This window comes from Gracilinanus agilis, chromosome 2, assembly GCF_016433145.1.
Source record: "Gracilinanus agilis isolate LMUSP501 chromosome 2, AgileGrace, whole genome shotgun sequence".
NCBI lineage: Eukaryota > Metazoa > Chordata > Mammalia > Didelphimorphia > Didelphidae > Gracilinanus > Gracilinanus agilis.
Genome location: NC_058131.1, coordinates 431,285,765 through 431,313,525, shown reverse-complemented (window position 1 = coordinate 431,313,525; position 27,761 = coordinate 431,285,765). Strand labels below are relative to the sequence as shown.

The following is a 27,761-nucleotide window of genomic DNA, read 5'->3' as shown; positions in this document are numbered from 1 at the left end:
AGATTGAAGGTAAAATCAGACCAGGGAATCATATTTCCATTTTACCTCAGAATCTACTCCCCTCTCTTTTAAGTATGGCAATTTTCTGTAGCCCTGGTTGCCAATGGGTAAATGCAATATTGCTGCAATTGTTTTGCAGGGTTGTAGGACATAAATCACTTTAATTGGGCCTTGCTGGTGATTCAAGGAACTGTTATGGTTTTACTCTTTTTAACTCATAATTTTATACACATAATTTTTTTTTGTTTTCTTTTGACAATTGATTCACATACCTCATAACTCAATCATGTATCCTGGGGTGATTCTGGTGGTGTTGGTCAACACCCTAAAATCCAAGGTTTAAAATCTTTTGGAGAAATTTTAGGAAAAGAAAAGGAAAGAAAAATCAACCAAAATCCCGAATCAAAAAAGCGGATCTTTGGGAGAAGGTGCCATAAGGATGCCTGTGGAAACCACGCACTGCATCAAAAGATCCAGAGTGAACTTTGGGATACAATGAACTGAACTGAAAGGGGTTGAGCATATCATTTATTCTGAATGTAAACTCTTATGCCGAAGGAGAGTGCTCCCTAACTGGCGTTTTGCCAATGTGTCTATCAATCATTTTTGTTTTCTTTTTCTTTTCTTTCCCTCTTATCCCCAAACTGTTGTAATTCCCCCTTTGTAAACTGCAATATTTCATACACCTCTAGTAAGAGAATCTTTAGAGGTATATAAGCTAGTTATGTGAAATGATTCACTGGGAAGACCAGGCATGTTAATCTCTCAAAGATCTCAATTGGGGAGATTTCAACATGCTCATCTTGCAATAGAATCACAGGGGGGGAGATTGTGTAAAGGAAAGCCCCTCCTCCTGGGGTTGTCCAACCTGCATCCCTATGCTGTGTGACTGGATGTCACGTGAATGTTCTAAAGAGAGGTCACAGGTGAAGAGTCCTAGGGACATGACCCCGAACTAAAGGTTAGAGGTCAGGCCAAAAGAAACAAATAAAAGAGGGGTGCCAGGAAGTGCTCTCTATTTTCTCGGATGGCTGTGGTGAAGGATGGTGGCTGAGAGATAGCTATGTGGAGAGTCACGCGGTCAGTTAGATTAGAAATAGGCTTTAATCTCTATCTGCTTTCTTTATTCAAGTAATATTAATAAATGCAATGGAAACTAAGAATCAGGAGTTTATAATTTAACTTTAACACCTCTAAAAAGTAGATGTACCCAAGGATTCCATTTACTCTCTAAATGAAGTTTTGATTATAGAGTCTAAAGGAAGGGAAGAGAAGAAAGAGAAAAGAAATAAAGGTGGGTTAATTTCTAGATTTCATGGTCAAAAAGAAAAAGGGCCAGGGGCAGTGAGGTAGTTCAGTAGATAGTGAGATAGGCCTGGAGATGGGAGGCTTTGGGTTCAAATGAGGCCTCAGATGAAGCTAGAAATTTGGCTATGTCATCTTGGGCAAGTCACTTAACCCCAACTGCCAAGCCCTTACTGCTCTTCTGCCTTGGAACCAATGCTTAGTATTAAGTTAAAAAAAAAAAAGGGGGCGGGGGGCACCCTACCTAGTCTAAACTATGAACTATCTCCCACTCCTCTATCTCTGCTTACTTCCTACTCTATACCCAGAGTCCCCAACCAATTAAGAGTTCAAGCCATAGGCCACACAATCACCAACTCTAGCTTGGAAATAAGAGGAGTTCCGTTCTTACTTCCAGAAGGGCAATGAAAACAAACGAGCTCTCCCTGACCTTGTAGGGCACATACATCCACAACCATACACCCCCTTCCACTCCTTGGGAATCCATGGAATATTTCTAAAATGTGTCCTAAATTAAAAATTTTTTGATGTTTCTCCTGTAACTTAAATTACAGGAGAAACATCAAAAAATTTGTTACTTACTTTCAAGTATATTACTGATCAAATAGGCTTTTCTTAGATTAGTCTGAGACACAACAATATTTCTATGGGAGGTTGAATGATTGAGTAAAAAAAACATTTATTAAGCACTTACAATGTGAAGAACTGGGGATACAAAAACAAGACAATCCTTGCCCTCAGAGGGCAGACCACATACATAGAAAAAAGGGTTGATCAGGAATGGGCACAGGCTTTCATTTCTACATACTCATCTGAAAAAAAACTTATTACAAGTTTGAGACAACCTATACATCCAATTTATTTTCAAACCATCTACTAAGTTCAATTCAAGAAAATGTTTCATATTAGGCAACTTAAATAGTACCTTACCCATGAAGCCACCTCCTTCAATTGTATCATAACTGTTCTCGACCACAGAACCATTATTGGCAGTTGATGAATCACCTAGAAAAAGAATTTGCTAAAATTATTTTAAGAGCTGAGTATCAAAATTAATTATTCACAATTTCCCCAAGACTTGAACTATTAATTAAAATGTTAGAATTAGTTTTCTAAAAGAACTTCATCATAGGCTGTACCTCAACATCTACTGAAAAAATAGATAATTCTAACATCATTACAGATAAAACAGTTATGCTGACTACATGCCAAAAATATTAAGAACTGATATGATTATTATGGCTTTTTTCAAATATCTACATGTTTGGAATAATCTAAATTAGAATAAAATAAAATGCCTAAATAACTTAGTAGTTTACTTATATATTTTGACATCATTTATTTAGATAATATCTCAGTGGAAGAAAATGTAAGCTCTCTGAAAGCAAGGATCCTCTCTGCTCAGAATACATACTGATAATGCAATATTAAAACTAGGCACTTAAGGAACTGCATTAACAAGGATTAATAGTTTAAAGAGAAATTACATAAAAATGAATAAATACTATCTGAATGGTGGAGAAAATGAAATGGTAAAAAGACGATCCTAAATAAGGTATTGAAATTCAAGATCTGAGAGTTCATAAATTTTAGAGCTAGAGGGAACCAGAGGTCCATGAGTTCCAATTCTTAGGAATTTTATCATTAGGAAACTGAGGTACAGAGAAGTGAAGTAACTATAAATTTTATAGAACCATTATGAAGAATACACTATACGATTATGACCAAAGAGTTTGTTAGTCTGAGATAAAATTGTGAGATCGTCTTTTTTTTTAAAGGGCAGCACTAAACTCAAGCAAAATTTTGCAGCTTGAGCTGTATTACATTGGTCATAAACAAGGATTTCTATTTTTGAAAAGTAAAGCTTCTTGATATTCTACTTGATAGAACTCAAGTTTCTAAGGTGCTAATTCAGTAGAATATTAATATTTACAAGCCTCAGCACTTAAACTAGCTAACATATGAACACATTAATATCTGAAAATATAATTATACACGCTCCAGTATGATCCTTCCAATCAGTAAAATTTCCTTTGGCTTTGGTCATGACAGATACGAATCTTTTTATTTTCCCTAACCTCAAACTGAATTTCCTTCAATTCTGAATTTAGGCAAACCATCATTCTGAGAAGGGGTGCAGAGGTTTAATTTAATTGCTGAAGTGGTCCACAAGTTAAATTTAATTGCTAACAGAGTTTATGACACAAAAAAGCTTAAGAAATTTGGTTCTAGAGAGCAACTGTGACAATTATTGCTTCCTCTGTTGGTTTTAAATTATAGCAAATGACTATTTGCAGCTTTTGCTTCCCTAAATCAAAATGCTTTAAAAATGACAAGATTTACCTGCAGTAACTGCTGCCTCAGGGAAACTGGAAAATATCTAATGTAATCTACAAACTACAAGTATTTACTAAGTCCCTATCCAAAGGTGCTAGGTACCCAGTTATATCTGAAAGTGTTATATATTATTTACAAATTACTAGTAATAATGACATAAAAATATAATCACAGAGGGGATTTTATTGAATTTTTTTCCCTTTTCTAATCTTCTTTACTTTTGGAAATGAAAGTGGAATAAAAAACAAACTGCATCAATAAAAATAACATTAAAAGAATTCAAAATTAAAAACAACACAATAATACCCTAACAGTCTTCCTCTGAGGGAAGTGGCCCTGGGATCACAAAATGTACATAGTCATAGTCATTTTGTTTGATTATGTTTTTTACGAAGGTTTATTTTTTTCTCTTTTTAATAGTGGGGTCAGTGAGGGGAGTAGTTTAGGGTCGTAAGAGGTTAACAACAATGATGTTAAAAAAAACTATGGGAGGAAAAAAAAAGAGGAGTCAAGTGAAGAACAGAAGGAAAAACAAACAGGCAGGGTAGTTCTAAAAACAATGTGCTGAATTTACCATATAAGTTAAAAAAACCAAACAAAACTCAAAATAGTTCTGTAGAAATATTCATGACTTGTATAAAAATTTTTTGTATGCTCTACTCTGCATATAGAAATGCTCATAGTTTGGGTATCTGTTAGGGTTAGAATTTTAAAAACTAAATTTTTAAAAAGTCAAGGCCTCCCCCTATAAAAAAAAAAGATACTTCTAGACAAATTGTATAATGGCAGAAAATATATAAAAGAACTCAACTAAAGAAATAAAGGAATGGAATAAATTCATCCTTCTAAATGAGATAATATATGCCAAAACATTTTATCAACTATAAAGATCTATAAAACACATTTCATTTATTATTATTATTATTCCATAAATAGTCAAGTCATGAATTTTGTAAACTTCTTAAGTATAATGCTAAAATATAGGAAAGTTATTTTAGGACTTCTTAAAAAAAGTTATTTCTTTTACTTGCTCACCTTCTTGGTTCAGTGATGATGAGTTAAGTTGTGGTTGGGGCGGAACACTGTTTGAAGTTTTCCCCTGAGGATCCAATGATCTTGCTGGAGGTGGGCCTCCAGATGGTGGTGGCCCAAGTGGAGCTCGAGTTGGTTGATAAATTGTAGGTAAAGTCTGATTTGTTGGTGGAGGTACAGAGCCTAAAGAAATATTGGTTTTTCACATCACTTACAAAAGTAATTCAAATCAATAGGATTATCTTTTGTTTATGAAATCTGAAATTCCTTCTCTCCAAATTTCAAGTATTTACTAACTGCAATATAAGATTATATATAATACAATTGTAAAGACAATAAAGGCCAATTTGACAACTGAATCTTGAAATTTTTTTAATTATGCCCAACTATTTGAATTATATTTAAGCACTTAAAAGTATATCCCATCTAACAATTCAGAATGAGATTTAAATAGTGAGTTCAGTTCTTTGCACCTATATACTTTAACCTATTTTTTTTTTAAACCTTTACCTTCTGTCTTGGAATCAATACTGTGATTTCAAACCTACAATACTGTGTATTGGTTCCAAGGCAGAAGAGTGGTAAGGGCTAAGCAATGGGGGTTAAGTGACTTGTCCAGGGTCACACAAGCTGTGAAGTGTCTGAGGACACATTTAAACCTAGGACCTCCCATCTCTAGGCTTGGCTTTCAATCCACTGAGCTACCCAGCTGCCCCCCCCAACCTATTTTTAACTATAATTTATTAACACCCCTCTGAATTTACCAAGATTTTGTTAAATCTTGGTAGAAGTTAACATCAGATTGATTTTGCTAATGGTCAAAAAAAGCTTACCAAAGTATTTCAATGCTGTTTAAGAGTTAACAAGACTTTATGTAAAACTTTCAAGACGGGAGTTATTATTCAAAAAGTTTCCCACATTTTTCCTATAACTAAAATAATTTGTGAATTTCTGCATTTTATTTTGCCATTTTCCCTTAGTCATTAAAGGAAGCTAATTTATAATATGGAATATATTTAAGTAGTTTTATTCTAGAGCAGGGATGGGCAAACTTTTTAAAGAGGGGGTGGGCCAAAGGAAAGGAAATGCTCACCTGTCAGTCTGTTTCTAAGGCAACTCTTTTGAAGTTGCATTGTATTGTATCCTACTCATTGTATACATCAGATTAGGAATAATGTCCCAAGGTAGGAGAGAACATTTCAGGGGACCACATCTGGCCTGCAGGCTATAGTTTGCCCATCACTGTTCTAGACTATAGTTCTCAAATGATTTGAAACTTACACAAAGAATCTTTCTACATCTTAAGGAAGACTGAATATAGACAAGAAACAGGAATTTTAGCAAAATATCTGACAAGGTCTCATGTCATTGGGGACAAGATGAAGAGATGTAGGCTGCATGGATTTAAAGTTGCTTGAATAAACTTGAAAGAGATTAATATATCAATTTTGAACATACCTAAATGAAGTTTTCATTACTGTCTCCTTCATGGTCCTGTCCTTGTTCAGATTCTATTTATGTTTTTACAAATGACTTGCAAAGGCATACTTTATAAAATATGAGGACATAAAGCAGAGTCTGATAGCTAATAGTTTGGACAATAGTACTGAGATACAAAAAGATTATAGGTTAGAATAATGAGCTGAATCCAAATATATGAAAGTAAATTGAGGTAAATGTAAAGTCTTATGCCAGGATTAAAACCCAACAACAACATTAAGTACAAAACTGGAGAAGTGGGACTAGAATGTGTCATATAAAAAAGACTTAGAAAGTTATAAGAAGGAAGGTGGGTGGGTGAGGAAGTAGTAATAGCAATAGTGACTACTCTTCCTTTTCCCACCTTAGGTAAAGAAAGGAAAGAGTCAATGAAATATTTTTAAAACACAAAAGAAAGCAGAAAGAAATTCAGAAAGACAAACAGGATGGTTTAGGAACCACAATGTCAAATTGAATAAATGTTTGGTTTTTTTTAAATGAGGCTGTATATGTAGGAGATTTCATCATTTCATATATAATCTTTTCTTTTATATGGAGATGATCATGTTTGTAAAATTAATAAAATTTTAAAAAATAAATTGGAAAAGAAAAAGACCCAGGACTTTTAGTGGGCTGTAATAATCAACAATATGACATGAGAGCCCAAGGAGTCACACTGTATTTGGCCTGTTCAGACCACATTTAGAGTGGTCTGATCAAGTTTGTGTGCCCCATTTTAGAAAAGGACACTGATAAACTAGATTACGTCTAGAGAACCAAGACTAGAGTTACCAAGACAGTAAGATAACTTGAAACCTTACCAAGGTGGGAGTAGTCTAAGAAGCTGAGAGTATTTAATCTGGAGAAGAATTGCAGAAATGGAGAAAGATAGCTGTCTTTAAACACTTGAATGGCTGTTGTATGGAAGAAGGGTGTGATTTTTTCCTTTGGTCTTGGAATATAAAATAAGCAGTAAAAGATGGAAGCTACTGAGAGGTATATTTCAGCTTATCGTAAGCAAAACCTGCACACAATTAGAATTGTTCAAAAGTTAAAGGGGTTCCCCAGAAGGTAGTGGAGGTCTTCAAGTGAATGCTGTGAAGGACAAATATGCTAGAAAAGTATTCCATGCCAGTTACAGTTTTGTAGTTCCTTTTGACTTTGAGATTTTATGGTTTTTGTGAAATCTGTACCAATCTCACTAACTTATTATGTGTATCCTAATTGTACTCTTCTTTCATTAGAAGAATAAGCAGAGGGGCAGCAACGTGACTCAGTGGATAGCCAGGCCTAGAGCCGGGAGATGCTGGGTTCAAATCCAACTGCAGATATTTCCTAGCTGTATGACCCTGGCAAGTCATTTAACCCCAACTGCCTCGCCCTTACCACTCTTCTGCCTTGGAAGCAATATATAACACTGATTTTAAGACAGAAGGTAAGGGTATTTTAAAAAGAAGAGGAATGAGCAGCAACTGGTAAAATAAAAAGCATGCTTATATGGGACTTCAGAACCAAGATTTTAGTCCAAGGTCTGATACTCTATAGCAGCTGTGTGATATTGGGAAAATCATTTCCCTTTTCTAAGCTTCATTTTTCTCCTTTGTAAAATGAGGGTAGAAAATAAGATAATCTATGATTTTAAGATGCTATTGTTATTATGACTAGTTACTCTTAACACAAAGAATTTTCTTAAAATTAAAACCAAGAAAAACCCTTCAGCCTTGTAACTTAATCACATCCTTCTCCTACAAGACATGAGAAGATGTGTAGAAAGAGGTCAAGGGGAGGTTAAACCATAAAACACATTATTCGGCAACCTTTGTGGCTCAAGTAGATTTGATTTTTTTTTTTCATCTTATCATTGACTACCAATATGGCTTACCCAGTATGTATTCTATGTGGATCATACATCTTTTCATATTCACTACTAGTCTGTATAATTAAATTTAACAATTCTAAGTAAAAAAAGCATGAGACTAATTTATTAGAACAAAGTGACTAACTCTCCATATTTAAAATCTTTCAGCCTACCTAACTCTGGCAAATGCTCAGAAACTACAAAAGATGAATACAAAACATTATTTCATTATTGAACTTGCTACTTAACAAGGTTAATCAGTCTTACTTACAAAAGCTAAGACAAGGTTTATTCCCATTTAGTTCTCTTATCTATGACAGCACCCACACATTATCTTTGGAAATACAAATAAAAAGAACAAAGGGGCAAGGTCCATGACTAACTCAGCAAAGATTGCTTAAACAAGAATTTAAATGTAACAAATTTCATTTAATATAGAGCATATACTAATAAACATATCCTAATTAATATTTGGCATAGTGGAAAGTGCACTCATTTCTGTTCCGAAGATCTAGGTTCAAATCCTGATGCTGCCACTTACTATTGCTGTCACTGAGTAAATTGTTTAACCTTCCTTATTTGTAAAATGTGAGGGGTTAATCCTCTAAGATCCTTTCCAACCATAAATTCCTATGATCTATTTATCCATAGTAATGGCAGAGTTCTGTTATATTCTCAATGCATGTATTCTGAAAATTGTTTTTTAAACTCCAAGTTAAAAAACCAAGATTTAGAACATTTGTAATGCAAATTCTGACCACTACAGCAAGAGGATTCATTATGTTGTAGAAATGACCTTGAATATACAAAAACTCTGACAGATAATACCAATAAGGAAAGACTTCAAGTATGGGCATGGTGATGGAATTTATATCTATCAATGAATGGCCTAGTTAAGTTCTGAGAAGCTTATCAACAGATAAAATACAGGGGAGTTAATTTTATTAGGCAAAGAAACTCTCAAAGGCTAGCTAAAAGTGACAGAAGGATTTGCATGTGCCTCTTTGTTCAGCTGAGAATACTCACAGTTACTATATCAAAGATTCAGAGAGTATTTAAGGAAAGCCAAATTCTGGAAAAAGAATATTCTGTTTTCTAGGGGGTCTTTAAAAAGTTTACAGAGTAACAGAGAAAGCATACACAGAGCTCAGTGGAAAAAGGGATGTTCAAAGAGGAATGTGACTGGGAAAGGTATTGGTTTTCCAATAAAAACAAGAGGAGTCCAGGAATATTAGCAACATGGAGAAAAAGATGAACTTCTAAAAAAGGGATCATGATACTTTAAAAAGTTTATGAAACAGGGGCAGCTGGGTAGCTCAGTGGAGTGAGAGCCAGGCCTAGAGACAGGAGGTCCTAGGTTCAAACCCGGCCTCAGCCACTTCCCAGCTGTGTGTCCCTGGGCAAGTCACTTGACCCCCATTGCCCACCCTTACCAATCTTCCACCTTTGAGACAATACACCGAAGTACAGGGGTAAAAAAAAAAAACAAAAAACAACAAACAAACAAAAAAAAAAGTTTATGAAACATTCTAAAAGGGGTGTCATAGAATTAAAAACTGAGTAATTTTGAGCAGAGCTGATCTGTTCAACCTCGTCAGCCATTGTCTTATAGCTCTCTTCCCTTTCATTGCTAAATTCTCTGAGAAGGCTTAACTCTGCAGAATGATTTCCAGCTTCATGGTTCAACTAAAACTGTTCTTTACAAAGTTACCAATAATCTTTTAATTGCCAAATCTTTTTCTCAGGCTTCATTTCTCTATGCAGGCTTGAGCACCTTGATCACCCTGGTCAACTTGGAATCTAGAAACCCCTATCTTGAGAACCCCAAGTTTGTAATAGAGAACTCATGCTTGACCTTGTCACATGAGAGTTTCTCCCTGAGGGAAAGCCAAACTTTACAAGATTCCATGGAGCTAGCAAACTCCATCAAGTTTTAAGTACCTTTTTTGTCCCAGTAGTTTCTCCCTTTGAGTCAAAGTCTTACCAAGGTAGCCCAGCCCTTGGCTAGATCTTTCCCTTTTGTATCCATTGTAAAGCATCAGCTTCTCTCTGATCATCCTGTCTTGGATTCCTCATTTTCTTTGTTGCCAGTGTAAGCTAATCAACTATATTCCCCAGTCCTCAGTCCCCAAATTTCTTTTAGCCTTTGGAGCTGTCAATCTCACATGGTTGGTATTCCCAGGGGTTGGTGGCCAGAGCAGCCAGTCACAGGGCTCTGTGCTGGTTTGTAGCATGCAGCTCTGTGGGGAGGCCTTGAGGAATTATGTCAAATCCCTCTCCTTAAAGACATGGTTTTTCTGACTATATAATAGTTCTGTTTTTTTCTAAGTCGACACCCTTTTCTCCTTAATACTCTCTCCTCTCCAGTTTTGGGACCCTGCTCTCTCCTGATTTTCCTCCTACCTGTATGACTATTTCTTCTCAATCTCCTCTGCTGGCCCTAGATCCAGGTCATGCCAGCTAACCATAGGTTTCTCAAGAGCTCTGTCCTGGGCCTTCTCTTTTATACTACTACTTCATTAAGTGATCTCATTAGTGTTAGAATTCATCGATCATATGTATGCAGATGATTCTTGGATCTGTTTTGATGAGCCCTAAGCTCTTTCTTGATCTTCACTTTTACATCTCAAGTTGCCTCCTGGACACCAGTCCTATGGTCCTATGGACATGTTAAACTGTTACAGGGTTATTTTTAAAAAGCACTTAACACCGTGCCTGGCATAGATCAGGTGCTATATACTCATTCCCTCTCTCCATTTGTCCATAATTAATTAAAATATTCAGTATTTTCATTATTAAAAATCAGGGAGGAACAAAAGGCATAGGGCAAAAGTAGTCCATGAAGAGTTATAATATTTGACAGCAGCTGTCCTCTGGGAATCTAGGATTCTAAAACTACATACACTTTTGGGGATTCATTTTGGCCAACACAAAAGAGAGCCTATGCTAAAAAAAAGACTATTTTATTTATTTATTTTTTATACTATTTATATATATATATATTCTATATTATTAAATGTCTACTTTAATACTAAGAATCCTAAAAAAACCCACAATTTTTTGACCATTTACAAATTGTACACAATACATATATGGGTGCATGTCACTTTTATGTTATTATTGATAATCCAAATGAAATTTAAGACAATATTTTTAGTACTTTTTAAAGGTCCCTATACTACAACTGACTTAATTTGTAATTATAATTAAATCAGTTTAGCTTAAAAAGCTTTTCAGAATAGTTACTACTAAATTTGTCATTACTTATTTGAACTACAATATGCCATTTTAAAAAAGAAACTGTCAAAGTCAGTTGTTAATAAAGGCTTTTTGAATTTGATTTCATCCCAGAACAAATGTACCTGACTTTTTAAAGACTTGTCTAACATGTATCCTGAGAAAAGACTGATGTCATTTCTGAAAATGTATATAAACAAAAGAACACAAATATTCTTAAAATCATCATCAATGGAAGTTTGTCAAGAAGGCAATTAATATTTTGGAAATTCTACTTGTTCATTAATAGGCTGCTCAATATTTCTGCTCAATGACACTTCTAACTAATAAATTAAGATATCTATATTTCTGTGTTTTTAAAAAAAACCAAAAACCCATACTAAATTCCTACTCAGATGCCATATACTGTGAAATATGGATGTGACCTAACTATAACAGGGCAAAGTGGTATGTTCAAACTTCATTCAAAGAATACAATGTAATGAATGTTTCTGGATCACAATAAAGAAGTATCCATTATAGTAAAGTCAGGGATCTCTGATGCATTTAAGTAACAATAGAAACTTTAAAATACCATGATAGTTACTTCCAAAGACTACAAATTTACTGTTTGTGATAGTTTCAGAGAAATGGCCATATTGTTATTTAGCAGTGTGAAACAAACAGCAGGAACCATTACTTGGATATTGGGGTTCTCAATCTAGGGTCTGTGAACTTTGTTTTTCCTTTAAAAAATTGATTAACTATATTTTGATATAATTGGTTTCCTGTATAATCTTTTGTTTTTCTCTTATGCATTTAAAAACATTCTGAATTTGCAACTCAAAGATTTGGAAAATGAATGTTAAAAATTGTTTTTACATATAATTAGAAAAATAAAATATTGAGAAGAAATTTTAAAAAGCAACAACATTCCAAGAAGGGGTCTGTAGACTTCACCAGACTTTAAAGGGTCCCATCACCCACAAAAAAGATTAAGAATCCCTGGTCTAGTCCAATGTTCCTGCACGAACAAAGATCATAATCCACTTTTGATTGAATAGTCTCTAAGAGTTGCTATAGCCAAAAAATTGCATCATCCTTTTCTCACATTGGTGGTTAGCCTCTCCAAACTTACTGAGGTTTATTCTCAGAGAAAAGATGTAGTCTCAGAGAAACGATAGTGTAGTCTGTCACTATGACCATATTTAAAACATTTCTAGCTCTGTCAGATCTCTTCTGCATGGCATAGCCTTCAAGAATACAGGTTCTCCTGATCACCACAGCAAAAAATCATTAAAGATAACACAATTCAGTAAATTAAGATTAAAAATGAAAACCAGCTATTCCATGGGAAAAATTCTGGGTTTACCAATAATTAAACCTACAATTCTTTTTCCTTCCAACTTTTACTTTGGACAAGACATCTGGCCTACCATATGCTTTTGTTGTTTTCATCACTCCCAAGAAGCGGAGGATAAAACAATAGCTAAACTAATAACAGTAGAAAAGAAAAAAGCTATTGTTCTTCAATGCAGAAAACAATGATGGCACTCCACCAGGACTCTGCTCTAATAAAGTCTTTTAAAATGGTGAAATAGAAAGACAAGAATCTCCATCTGAAAAAGAGCCAGAATTGGAGTATAAAGAATCATCAATCCTTTCAACTTAACCTCCCCAAACTAATCTTGTTAGAAAATACTAATTATAATTCTTTTCCCTCATATAATAGAAAAACTATATAGTACAAGTAAATTTAATATCTCTATATCACAAAGAGATGGGATACATTTGAAACAGGTTGAGGATACGATACTGTTTTGATCGTAGGTATTCTTTAGACATAATATTCCAAGATAAAAATGAGGATGGGGAATGCTCAAAGTAGCATTACCTTAAAGAATCTGCACAACAGGTTCTACCTTCAACACTTTTCTATAACTTCTTGAATAGATGTCAGCCATCAGCCAGAAGCTACAAGTGCCCTTCAACCTCAAATTAACCAGGCAGGATTGTATCTGCTCTCTTCTAGTTCTGCCTGCCTTTTTCTTGTACTTAAGTCTTCACTAAGTGCCTTCTCCAATATCCAGGATGAATACTGACTGGCTTAGGAAGTCATAGGGCAAGAATATGGGTGTCCAAGTATTTGTACTTAACACTTTGTGGATATTAAATATCATGAGAAGAAAAAATATCATATCTTTGGAGATGATAGTATCTTAAATTCCAAGATCATTTAAAGAGCTATTTTGTTCACTTCACTTTCCCCAGATCTCACATATTTTAGTGTGCATGTTATTATGAATATTTGTTTATAATTGCTGAGCTTTTGATAATGTTTTTAACTGACACTAATTATTATGAATGATGATTATACACAATTTTTTCAGATTTACAAGTCCAAATGCTCCTATAAGAACTACCTGTTTTCATGTAGCTGTTCTGAAGTGAAGGAGCTCCAAGAGAAACATACTGATTATTTCTTGACATATCTGTATTCCCTGATAAGGATGGTTGGGTGGATACAGGAACAAAATGATTTGTTTTCGATCCCATTGGTGGGTGACCATATTGCCAGTTTGAAGATGGTGAGGGGTCAGGTCCATAAACAAAGCTATTAGAAGATGCTGGTATAGCAGCTGGGGTTTGAGATGAAGGCGGTGGTGGCATTCGAGATGTAGGGACAGTAGGCTGCAAAGGTGCCACTGGATTAGGTTCCAAGGGAAGTCTATTGAGAGTCTGGCCAGGTCCCTGATAACTATTTAATGAAGAAACAGTCTGAGAACCACCATAATTATACAGTCCAGAGGCTGGATTCAAAGGAGTCTTTGCTGGTATCTGATGGGGGTAAGATCCTGGAAATGGAGAATTGTATCCTTGGCTCACTGAAACTTGTGAATGCATCGATGGGCTTTGCAAAGGACCTTTGAAAAAGAAAAAAAGAAAAATCAAACATTACATATTTTTACAAAAAGAAAGTTTTCATGTTATTTTTAATAAAGCTACACAGAATAAAATACATTCAATTATCTCTAAAATCCAAGCATTTATAGATTAAATTTTATAAAGATTTTTTAAAGCTTTTTAAACTTAGAAATAATTACATTAAAAAATATATTTATTTCAGTTTGGATGTGGGTATTAACTTACATGTGTCTTTACTATCCTAGAAATGGCATCTCTCAAAGTATCTTTCCTATAATTAAGCTATTTCTTTTATCCATTCATCTATAACTCTAATTTTACAGTTTAAGAATTGAAGAAAAGATAACCTCAGACAGAACTCTTAACTTACAATTGGAAAGAAATTCCAAAAGGCAAAAAGTTACTATCTCTTAGATTACGTAGTTATAGAAATATGATGTTTAAATGGCAAGGAGGTATTTTGATTATGAAATGTTATTTGGGCTGCCAAAAGGTCTTTTTTTCTTGGTTTGGGTCCATTATCCAAAAAGAAATGATTTCTAGATTGCCCACCTTTGAAGAGATTCTGAATTACCATTAAAAAAATTCATCCTCTAATGCATATCTTTCTTACATCCCAAATCCACCCGACAACACAACAAAGTATCAAGATTCGAAAGGAAGAGTAACTTATCTTACATACAAGTCTAACAAGACTGTAAATTTGTCTTATAAATCCACAGTAGATTAGAAATAAATTGTAAGGGAAGAGAAAAAGGGCATCTATGTAGCACTGAAGGCTGAAAAACTATGAATTATAAAATGACTTCAACCTAATCAGCTAGAATTGCAAAAATACAACCCATCTTAAATTTTCCTTATAAAACTGGAGTGCTAGGAAAAATGATTTTCCTTCACTCTTTATTTTTTTCCATACAGGAATGGGATTTTTTCATTTATTGGGGTAGGAATTTTTCCAGTGGGTTACAAAATTAAATACTATAGTTAAGAGGCAAATAAGTGGGTCAATGAAAAAGATTTAACACTGGACCTGGAACCAGGAAGATAAAAAGTTCAAATCTGGCTTTGGACATTTACTAGTTGTAGCTTGGTTTTCTCAGCTGTAAAATGGGAATAATCATAGCACCTACTTGCAGTGTTGATGTGATGATGAAGTGAGATATTTAAAAAAAAAAAAACTCACTTCATCATCACATAAAGAACAGATGTGTCCTAACAGCTCTCACCAATTTATTTAAAAATTTCAATATAGTAGATATTTGATGGCATGCAGTAGTGTTTGACTCCAACTTCAATATAAGTCAGCCAAAGAGAATTTAAGAAGGTTTATAGTTGGAATTTGGAAGGTATATAAGCATGTAGCAATTTACTCTAATAAAACCATTCTAGACAAGCTATGGGTAATCTCTGTGATTCCAAAATTATACAGGTTTTCAGTGAGTTACAGAGGGTAGTATAGTAAAATGGACAATGGCATTGGAGTCCTTTGTCCCAAATCTGCTATTTACTAGTTGTGTGCCCTAATTAAGTCACTAGGCACCTGATCTTTCTTCACCTTCGAGGTACCTATATTTTTTTACCTCATTATAAATCACTATGCATATACAAAAATTATTGCTGGTGTGTAATAAATCTTTAAAAAAAAACCCTTTGATATGCCCAAAGGGCTTTAAAAGAATGCATGCCCTTTGATCCAGCAATACCACTACTAGGTTTGTACCTCAAAGAGATAGTAAAAAAGGGTTGTACAAAAATATTCATGGCCATGTTCTTTGTGGTGGCAAAAAAACTGGAAAATGAAGGGGCATCCCTTGATTGTGGAATGGCTGAATAAATTGTGGTATATGATGGTGACAGAACGCTATTGTGCTATAAGGAATGATGAACTATAGGATTTCCATGTGAACTGGAAGAATCTCAATGAACTAACTGATGCAGAGTGAAAGAAGACATTGTACATAGAAAGTGAAACATTGTGGAACTATCCAACGTAATGGACTTTAATAATTGTAGCAATACAATCATCCAAGACAATCCTGAGGGGCTTATGAGAAAGAATGCTATCCTCAAAAAGAGGAAGAACTGTGAGAGTAGAAACACAGAAGACAAGCAAATGACTTACCACTTGTTTATATGGGCATATGATTTGGGGTTTGGGTTTTAAAAGATTGCTCTATTGCAAAAATGAATAATATGGAAATAGGTATTATTGCATTTGTAAAACCCAATGGAATTGCTTGTTGGTTCTGGGAGGGGGGAAGGAAAAGAGGAGGGAAAGAAAATGAATCATGTAAACATGGAAAAATTAAAAGAATTTTTTAAAAAACCTCTTAATTTGAGGAATAAGAAAAAAGATATGAAGTGATATCCATCTTTCTGAAACGAGATCTTAAACTGTATGCTGTAATATTTGACACAACTGAATTACATTCTATTTGAAATATAGAATTTTCATTGTAATTCTTGGCCAGCAAAAGCTTAGGACTTGCAATGGAATATAATTATCATCAATAGTCAAATCTGAACTAACCCAGCCCACTTTTTCCTTATCTAAAGAAACACCTCCATATAATATATAGAAACCTCTTCACTCTCCAAAAGAAATTGTCTTTACTGTCAACGAGAATTAGATGCTAAAGTGATCCAATATATTTAAATTTGAATCTCGTTGAAGTACATACTTTTAAGTAATATTTTGGAGACTTAGGCACAACAGAAATCTTTCACAATAAATGTAAATCAAAGCCAAAAAACTAAAGAGGGTATTTAATCTATTATGGTTTTATATATATGTATATATGTGCATATCTCCAATATGGTCACTAACAAATTTTTTTTCATTATTTTGAAATAATTATGATTATAGTTTTGTATTTTTAAAGTTTATAAATGCGCCAACAGATTATTGCTTCTTGTATCATTTTGTTTGTATTTACTGACTATAAGAAAACATGCTTTTCTATAAATTGTGAAGTTTATCATTCTTGAAATTTGAGATAAAGTGAGTGCCTTAAGTTTAACTTCTCTTATTCGAATTGTTAAATAGCCTAAAGATAAACTTAGTTTACATAATCTTGGTTTCCCTTAGTTTAAGGGAATAAACATTTGCTTAGTTTAGTTCAAGATTCTGTTGCCTTTTCTCCCACTTATTCTTGCTTCTGCCCACACACTACACACTAAAGGCCAAATTGTTTCTGTGGTAAATATCACTATATCATTTACTATGTATAACAAATTATACATGATTACAAATTATATTAAAATTATACATGTCATAATTTAAATTATCAACATTTTAAAGTGAATTCCTTTTTATACGCCACCTTATACTAAACTCCCTTTTAATCAAAATAGTGATGCAAAGTCCAGAAGAAGCATACTAAATATACTAAATTTTTTTCAAACATGTTTAGCAATTCAAATACCAATGAATGATCAACTAGAAAGTTAGAAACTAGAAATTTACTTCCTCTCAAGTAAGTCAAAGACAAGCTATAAAATGGCAAGAAACTCTAATTTCAAATGAGAAACCTATCAAAGTGCCACATATATACTTTAGGCAGAAGGGCCAAGAAGTTGACTATTGTCCAGTCTGCTACTAGAAACTCTACCAACCTAACAAGGTTTTTAAATGCCTTTAAAATGCCTCTCAATCTCTCTGCCTTGTTCAAAAGGTAAGCAGTATGTCCAGAAAGAATTCTCTACCTCTCATAATTCTTATCTTCTGATCCAGGCACTATGCTTTGGGTATTCAAGTACAAAGGATAAAAACAACCACTTACTGAAAGAGAGCTTACTTCCCAGTGTAGTAGGCAATAAGTATATATAAAAAGAGCATAACTATAAGGTGGACAAATGCAAATAAAGTTGTTAAATACAAGGTAATTTGGAAGGGAGGACGCTAGCAATTGAGAGGTCAGAATGAGGAAAGATTTTGAACAATAAGGTGACTTTCAGGATCTGCAAAAGATGAAGACTGGTGCATTCCAGGTATAGGTATAGCTCCTCCAATCCCCAAAAGCCAGAGTTGGAGTTTCCTCCTGGAAGAAGACAGAAGTTCAAATGGGACTAGATCTAGGAGAGTAGGAGGGAGAATAACGTCCAAAGAGGCTGGAAAGATAAGTTAAATAGGATTTAAAGATAAGCAGAGGGCTTTATATTTTATCTTAGGGGCAATAGGAAGTCAATGGAATTGATTGATTATGGGAGTCACATGGTCAGATCTGCACTTAAGAAAAAATTACTTTGATATCAGTATGTAGAATGGACTAATGTGAGGAGAGACTTAAGGAAGGTAGACCAATCAAGATTTGTTGCAATAATCTAAGCAAGGGGTAATACAAAGAGAGCTTGATCTATGGTGGTGAGTGGAGAGTAGTCAGATATAAAAGATATTATGATGCTAAAAATGGAAAATTCTGGCACTATTAGTGCCAAACTATCTTTCTTCCAGAACTCAAGTTCAAAAACCTTGGCATTATCCTGGGGTCTTCACATTCCTTAATTCCACAACAGGAGGAGAGTCAGAGCAAATAGGTTCAGAAGTTTTAAAACAGAGAAAAGACTTTCAGATCTGTCAAGAAAATACTTTAGAGAGGACAGTTTCAGAAGGTAAACTCCCGGACAATCCCGACTTTCATTTTTATCTCGGTATCCTCCAGTGTCCCGTGGCATAGTGACCAGAAAGCCAGTCAAAGTCAGTAAGATTTGGATTGAGATGCTCGCCTTTCCCCTAAATCCTTTAATCTCTCAGTGCCCCCAGGCAACTACTACAAAGAAGCTGGTCATCTTCTTGAGCAGTTTCCCAGAGTTCATCGCATAGATGAAGTGCTTGGTATTAAGGTTGTCTCCTCCGTCACCTCAAAAGTAAAACTCTAAAGCCTAGTCTGATCTGGAAAACAAAAAACCCACAACAGAAGTATACTCAACCAGTAACTTGAAATCTTTCTTGGCCTGTTTCCTCTTCCAAAATGATCTCAAAAATTTCTTCCAATTGTAAATCCAATAAATCCAAAATTAATTCAAAACAGATCCTTAAAGGTAGTACAAACAAGGTGTGCCCTTGGATATCTGGACTATTTATTATCCAATGCATTTCCTAAAGAAAAGCTACAGTCCTCAGAGTAAGCAACAGAGCAAGTGTTGACGCAAATTTGTCACTCCAAGTAAACTTACTTTCTCAGGGGTAGGGGGGGTAGAGAAGAGGGGGAGAGGGAATGTCACATGTGCTCACAATATAAGTATATCTGAGGAGAGCGCTAACGACTAGGGGTTGGGGCCGAATAAAAGAAGACTTCCCCAAATTGATGTTCCTAGAGCTTAGGGCTTGAAGATAAGGATTCCGAGAATTAACCGGGACTGGGCGCATTCCAGGCTTAGGCAAGGGAGTGGGGGCTGGGGAGTTCTGCGAATGGAAGGAGGAGGGAGATGGAATGTCTGCCTGGGAGTGTAACTAGTAGCTTTTTGGGGTCGTAGAGCAGAGACACAGGGTTCGAATCCCAGGATCTCCCACTAGGAGCTGTGTGGCCCCGAGTAAAGTTCTCAGAATCTCAGTTCCCTCGTTTTGAAATTAAAGCTCTGAAATCTCTGCTCGGTCCAGGACTTTAACGTGTCAGTCGCTCTAATCCCAGACCTGTCCGCGACACCGCATTTAGGTGGGCGCGCAGGGCGTCCCGCTGCGGGCACTTGCAGAAGGCCCCGGTCCTCCGTTCTCCCCGGGTCGAGGCCGGAGTCGGGCACTCACCGTTGCTATAGGGCGGCCCTGCGGCGGAGATGGCCCCATTCTGCGCTGGAGAACTGGCGCCAAGCCTCCCAGGCTGGGCCATGGCGGCCGCACTAGCAGCTCCAGCTGGGCTGGGTTGGGCCGGTCCAAGCCGTCACTGAGGGTCAGGAGGCGAAGGTCCGCGGGCAGACTGGCGGCGGCACCTTCAGTCTCTCGTCATGAGACTCACAGCTTTTCAGCCCCGGAGCCGCCGCTGCAGGAAAAGGGAGCAGGGTTAGGGGATTGGGGGAGGACTAGAGGGGAGGGATAGGGACGGAAAAGGAGGGGAAGGGGGACCAGGGAGAAGGGAGGCCCTCACCGGAAGTGCCTGTCAGCCGCTCGGCCGCGCAGGCGCACGACGTACACGTGGCACTTCCTCTTAGTGTACAGGAACCCGAAGGTTTTGCACTGGGTCTTCCTTTACCTACCTCGCCTGCTTCTCCCCATACGTTGTACGTCACGCGTGAATCAAGAGGCGGAGTGAGAAAGGACTCTGCCCCTCACGTCACGGAGCTGAGCCTTTTGCCAGCTCATCCAGTAGTTCTGGGGAGGGGATTTATCTGGTACCCGCTCTCTGTGCGGGTCACTTCTCCCAGTTTTAACTTCTTAGATTTGGAGTTGGAAGAAGCATCCCAAAGCATCCAGCCCAACCCCATTTTACAGTGAGGGAAACTGAGGACCCATGCCGGCTTCCTTGCATTTCTGACACTTTGGAGAGTCGGCGACTGGAGACAGTCTAGCTTTAATATGCATAACAGCTCTGGACATTCCGAGGGACAGGCATTGTCTGACCACTTCCCCGCCACTTCAGAGTTCTTTTCACTTTGAATGTGCGCCTTGAGTCTTCAAACATGTAAGACAGAAGGGTTTGTAAAGTACTTTGAAATCTTTGTATGAAGAGCATTCTAGAAATAGAGCTTATATTTTGTTTTCCAAGGCCAGTAATAACAATGTCTAATCTTCAAGGAACTGCTGCTGGGTTACCACACAGCTTATGTGTAACTAAGACCACTCCCTTTTATTCCCAGGGTTTGGGTTGTCTCTGCTACAGAGCCAAACATATAGCTTGACTTGAGGGAACCTGCTTTTAATAAAAGGGCTAGATCACTCTATTCTTTTACTCATTGCCTTCTTAACTCCAACCTAACTTCCCCAGACAATTTCTTATTGATACGTCCGGAGAACCCTTAAAAGGAGACAAAAAAAAAAGTACCTAATATGCATTATGAATAAGAGATAGAACAGTTACTTTATTTCTACACATAAAAGTGACTCTAAACACAGGATACTCAGGAGGGCAGATTTGACAAAAATAAATTTAAGAGAGGATTTAAAAACAACCACTGTTAAAAATCTTTTGTGAAACTAATACTTAAACTTCTCCATGAGAACATAAAACAGTATGAAGTACTATGGGGGTAAAAGGGTTAGGTTTGAGCCAATCCTCTTGCTAGTGGTTGTCTTATCTATTTCCCTAATGCCAGCCTACTGCCACAACCACAAGTTCTTATTGGACTCAAGGCACTGGAACCTCTAGAACTCACAATATTAAAATATTGCCTCAAAGTCTGAAAACATTTACCTGAAGAATAATATTTGGTCATCCACTTAGGAAAGGAAATGGAGGATAAAGCCAACAGGAACCCCAGTTAATATCTAAGTCCATGCTCTTCCTAAATGGTTGCAGTAGGATTGGGGAAACCCCACCAATGAGTAGGAAAGAGCACAGTACTTGCTATATGGAAGCCATGTAACCAAGATGCCAAGCAGAAAGCTTTTTGACTTTTGAACTCAGCCCCAACCCCACACTAAACTAAAATATCTTTTCAGGTTTGGGCCACTACATGGTCAGATGTTTTGTTCTCACCCCATGGACTACTGCAGGCCAGACTCTTCTGTCTTCCTCTATCTCCTGGAGTTTGTCCAAACTTATGTTCATTGCTTCCTTGTGTATAAGTGGGGATTTTGTACCTTTGATCTACGTACCCCAGAATTCCTTAGTATTTCCCAGAATTCCTTTTGATCTCTCCACTACATTACATGGTCACATTTTGTATATAGTTTGCTGTAAGCACTTCCTCTTCTTCTCTCCCCCCCCATAGGGGGCTGAGGAAGGTGGCTTTTTGCTCTAGCTTTTTGGTAGTTATTATTAATAAATCTTATTAAATATAATACTCAGAATATTGGATGTTAATTTTGAAACTCACACTTGACACTATCCATCTCATTCTCTGCTTTCCCTTTTTCCTTTTGCCTTCAATCTTTCCCAGTGTCAGGGGAATTTCCAATGAATCCTGTCTTCTCATTTTGTGGCCAAAATATTTCAACTTTATTTCCATATTTGACATTCCAGTAAATAGTCTGAATTAATTCCTTTAAGTATTGACTGATTTGATCTCCTTGCTGTCCAAAAGACTCTCAAAAGTCTTCTCCAACACCATAATTCAAAAGCATTGATTCTGTAGTGCTCGGCTCTCCTGAAAGTCTAACTTCCACAGCCATACATTGCTACTGGATATGGACCTTTGTTGGCAAGATGATGTCTCTGCTTTTTGGTGTGCTGTCCAAATTTACCAAAGCTTTCCTTTTAAGGAATAAGTATCTTTTATTTTCATTGCTGCAGTCAATTTGCTGTTTGCTGTGATCTTTAAGTCCAAGAATATAAAATCCGACAGTTTCCACTTCTTCTCCCTCTATTTTCCTGGAAATGATGAGACCTGTTACCAAGATATTAGGGCTTTTTTTTGTTTGTTTGTTTGTTTTTATGTTGAGCATCAAGTCAGCATTTATATTCTCTCCTTTCACTCTCAAGAGGCTTCTTAATTATTCTATTTTCTGCCATCAGAGTGGTATTATCTGAATATCTGAGATTGTTGATAGTTCTCCCAGTAGCCTTCATTCTGGCTTTTGGTTTATCCAGCCTTTTGCATGATATACTTTGCATGTTGGTTAACTAAATTAATAAGGTGGCAATATATAGCCTCATATACTCCTTTCCCAATCTTAAACCAATCAGTTGTTCCATGTTCCTTTCTAATTATTGTTTCTTGTCCAGAATACAGGTTCCTCAGGAGACAAGTAAGATGATCTAGTACAAAGCTTTAGTGTAGTCAATGAAGCAAATGTTTTTCTGGAATTCCTTTGCTCTTTCCAGAATCCAATGACGGTTAGCAGTTTGGTCTCTAGTTCCTTTGCTTTTTTAAAACCAGCTGTTCTTTTAATTCTTAGTTCACATATTGTTAAAGTCTAACCTTGCTGGCATTTGAAATGAGCACAAATGTTCAATAATTTGAATAATCTTTGGTATTGCCCTTCTTTGGGACTAGGACATAAACTGATCTTTTCAAATCCAATGGCTACTGTTCTTTTTCATATTTGCTGGCATACTGAGCACAGTACTTTAATAGCATCATCTTTTAGGATTTTAAACAGCTTAACCATATGACTAGAAGCAGACTTCAAAGAATCCACAATTGAATTGCAACCCTGGGAGGAAAAAAATTGGTGGTAAAAATGCACCCCCTCAAAATGTAATAGGTACAAAATAAGATAAAGAAAATATTAATCTGAGGCAGGTAAGTGGCACAGTGGATAGATCACCAGGTCTGGAATCAGAAGTTCCTGGGTTCAAGCCTTCCCTCAGATAAGTCATAGCTGTGTGCCTCTGGGCAAGTCACTTAACCTTAGTTGCATAGCCCTTGCAGTTCTGTCTTAGAGCTGATATTAAGACAGAAGGCAAGGGTTTAAAAAAAAAAAAAAGAAAGAAAAAAAGAAGGTACTATCCCATTCCCAGGGTCCATGGACCTCTTATTCTCAGTTGTGGAAAAATGACCTACTGTAACTTTTTCTTGGATTTCTGAATCTGGAATCAGTCTGATATATTTCCTAGATCTGTTTGGAGGTTGTTTTGGGATTTGTTTGCTTTTTGTGAGGGATAGGAGGAATTTATTATCTTGATTTATTAATTCCTGGTATCTTTTTGCTTTGCTATATTTCTTCTAATCTTGCTCATTCCTGATACTACTGACATAATAATTTCTAAACTTTAATTGTAAGTACAAGTATACTTTCCACATTGTGATTTTCCCCATTATTATTTCAATATATCCTGGGTCAGCATAAGAAATTAAGTGGGAATTTTTGGGCAGTTTTATGAAAGCCATAGGTGATACATGAAGTCAGCAAATAATAGAGGGGAAAAAATAAAAACTACATAGTCTACAACCAAATACTTAAACCAAATTTTATAAGGTACTGTAAACACCCCACAAAATAAAAAGTAGATTTCTTGTCTGATATGAAGGGAGGGCTAAAAAATTTTACAAGGATTTTGTTGAACACAGGGGTGCCATGCCCTAACCCCTGTGATGAGGAAGGGATACCTGTACTCTTTGTAGCCATCCAGAGGGTGAAACATCAGATTTTTTACATAATAGTTTAAGGCCAAAGGTGAAAAAAATCTTAGATGAAATTGTATATAGGAATCCCAAAAAACAATGTTAAGTAACTAAATTTCTATTTACATGAGAGAACTAGTACTTTAAAATCAGTTTACCTGCTTCACTTTGACCTGCTAAAAGATTTGCCAACTTAGAAAGGAAGTTCAAAACTTCTGCAAACTTACCTTAATAAGTTCTTATACAAGAAATCAAAACTGATATTTATTATGAAAGACTATTCTGTTACTGAGGTGCTACATAGGATGATGTGTGACTCATGGAATTGTTTTGAAAGTTAGAAAATATTGCTTATTATTTCTTAATTCTATTCTTCCATCTGATCAAGAACATGATTTTTAACCTGTGTTGTGGATTTCCCCTAGGTTTTAATTTTGCTTTGTTGTGAGACATTATTAAAAACCTCAAACAAAAATAAATTTGAAAATAAAGCAATGCAATACTTTATTTTTGTAATATATGTATGGTGGATGTATAGTATAAAGATATACTTTGTATGTGGTAAAATAGATATATGATCTGAGATCTCCAAGGTGAAATTTCCATCTTTGCAGCTACCAAGCAAGGGAAGGCCGGACAGGACCTACTACTCTTGTGCCTGGGAAGTGTTCCCTTCACCCACTTATCTCTGGTTTCCAGTTAGAATTATTTCTATCACACACCAAATATTTTTACTCTAAGAATCATCATATAAAAATAAAAGGCACTTTCCTGATCACTCTTGAGGGAAGGGATTAATACTTTGGTTGTAATCACCATCAAAAGACTAGTTACACAAAAGACTCATCTTGAATATCTAGTAAACCTTTTTATCAAAGTAAGTAGTAAACAAAATAGGGGAATTTCTATAGATTAGATTAGAATAGACCAAAGAATGAACAAAAGTAAATGAGAAATAAAATTCCAGCTCAAACATCTGAGAAAGGGTGAGGGAGTTCTCTTAGAGATCTCAAGCAATGGCATGGGCTGACTTCCTCACACTTCTATGGCCTCTGGGATATCTCATCTTCCATTCAAAAGTTCTCTCTTGCCTTTCTTTAAAGCCTTCCCTCATTATCTGTCCCTTGCACAGGAACATAAGCATTGTTAGTTTTGTAGTCTCTCATCAGGAGTTTCATATTCTTCTGCATGTCAGATCAGAAAAACTGCCCCAGGCTTGTGGAGAAGTGGGGATTATATTTAAGGTACAGCTGATGTTCTCCAAGTAACTATCATTATGTATGTACTTAATAAACACTAGATGAGGCACTAAGTTTGTAGGATTGAATTAAAAATTCTCCACATTCTGATACTTCAGAATCCTGTCTAGTTTATCAATGTGAGGACCAGATTTCCATAGGGGATGACAGACAAAATAGAGTCTACAAGAACTTCAAAATTAGGATCCTCCATCTTCTCTAGGACACAGAAAGATAAGGAAGTAATGTTTTTCCCCAGCTGCATATAGGTGGATAAACAGGTTTGGGTTTCCTTGGTTTCCATGAGGCAAATAGGAATTGATAGCACTATTAGTGTGGTAGCTATCAGTGCTATTGCAGATGCAACCTGACACTAAAATGGAGAGAGGCTGAGACTGCTGAGGACCAGCAGTGGTCCAGGTCCTGGAACAGAAAGAGACTGGGGCCACATAGAGGGAGGATTCCTAATTCTGATGATATTAACTCTTGTTGCTATCCTTCAGTTGGTGAGCTGGAGAAAGCCCAGTTTGTATCATTGCACTTTCTCATGCTTTCTACTTATAAACTCTTCACAACCCAGACATGAGGTCCTGAATAAACATACCACATTTTCCTTATTCCTTTCCTTGAGCCACAGGTTTGAGTGGTTCCATAATAATCCCTGCTACCTGTCAATGATCAGGAAGGGAATAAACATTTTATATAGTGCCTACTAAGTGCTTTAGAAATATTATCTTATTGATCCTCACAGCAGCTCAACCAGATAGATACTATCATTCTCATTTTACAGATAAAGAAACTAAAGCTAACAGAGGTTAAGTAACTTGTCCAGAATCACACAGCTAGTAGATATCTGAGGCTAGATTCGAACTTGGACCTAGTCTCCCACTGTACCACCTAACTGCATAGAGGAAATTTATGACTTTAGGCAAATAGTTCTATATGTGAGCATGACTGATTTCTTTTCATTTTTGCTAATAATTAGTAAAATACATAGTCAGAGTATGAATCCTATGGATGTATAGAAAGTCATGACCAGAGAAGGAGAACCCAAATAGAATGGGAGCTCATGAACTTGGTATAAATTGAAGATTTCAGATTTTAATATTTTTGTGTAATATTCCATGTTATCCCCTAGATTAATTATAGGTCTATCTAGCACTGCCACTTGAAGCCATGAGCTCAGCAGTAGATGGAGCAGATTAGGTTGCAGGCTAAACTTTCCTGGTGGTGAATGGGGATACTACAGCCTTTTAGAAAGGGTAGCCCACATATATGCCAAAGAGACTGATAGGACCTTGTGGCTGGTGGCTCAAATAGATTATCTTATGGATAGGCATTTGTACTCACTTGTTGGAGAATTAATAGTCTTCCTCTGCCTTTCTGCAGCCTTAAGGAATTTAACACCTAGACCATGTGACCCAAAGGCACCAGTGGGGAGACCATAAGAGCTAAAAGTGTCCTATTACACAGTGTCCTATTTAAAAACAGATTGTGTTTGGAACTCAAAACATGTTTTCCTACTGCCTAAAGGGCAGGTTTCATTTCTTCCCCAGGGTTCTCTGGTATCCTTGGCAGGGGTGGGAAGTGTCTAGACTCTGCAAATGGTTCTGATGGTGTTCCCTCATTTGGGGAGATGGGTCTCTTGCACTCCAGTTCGATTTAACCATTAACAATTGTATCAGCTTTTACAAAGAAATGTTAACTTCGAAGGTATAAATACACACAAATACACAAACTTAGTCCTCCAACAAATGAGAGGGCTACCCCTCCTTCTTTTTATTACCTCAGCCTCTAGTGAGAGCATTAGGCTCATAATTTAGCTCAGTTTCTATGGAGCGCAGTCCCAACTTCCAAGTCCAAGGCTTCTCTGGGCTTCCCTGCCAGGCTGGATGGCTGTGACAATTTACTTGCAATACTGGATCCAAGATCTTCATAGCTCTAACTCCTATATACAGTGAGAAACATTACACCTGAAACTGAGATGGACAAATGAAACATAATGGAAACCAATACCTCCAGGTCAATTTCTCCTGAGAATAGGGGAAGAAAGTCCTTCCTCCTTTCTCCTGTTCAGTTCACAGTATTGTTGTGAGCAAACAGAGATCTTCACCCTCCTGAAGCAGTAGGAAAGAGCTCTCAGGAAATAGAGTGAGCCAGAAAAGAGAGTAACACCTCTTGCAGTGGCCCTTACCTACATGGTAGAGGACACC

The 27,761-nt window shown here is 36.4% G+C and overlaps 1 protein-coding gene across 1 annotated transcript in view; it reads right to left on the bottom strand.

Annotated features, from left to right (window-relative positions):
* Window positions 1-20,192, bottom strand: part of SEC24A (SEC24 homolog A, COPII coat complex component) — a 55,009-nt gene extending 34,817 nt beyond the window's left edge. Inside the window, exons 1-4 of the mRNA XM_044664691.1 lie at window positions 19,896-20,192; window positions 13,648-14,151; window positions 4,678-4,857; window positions 2,236-2,310 (exon numbers count right to left, since the gene is read on the bottom strand). Coding sequence (XP_044520626.1) covers window positions 2,236-2,310; window positions 4,678-4,857; window positions 13,648-14,151; window positions 19,896-19,977 — 841 coding nt within the window. The 5' untranslated portion in view covers window positions 19,978-20,192. The remainder of the gene's footprint in view (window positions 1-2,235; window positions 2,311-4,677; window positions 4,858-13,647; window positions 14,152-19,895) is intronic.
* Between the last annotated feature and the right edge of the window lie 7,569 nt (window positions 20,193-27,761).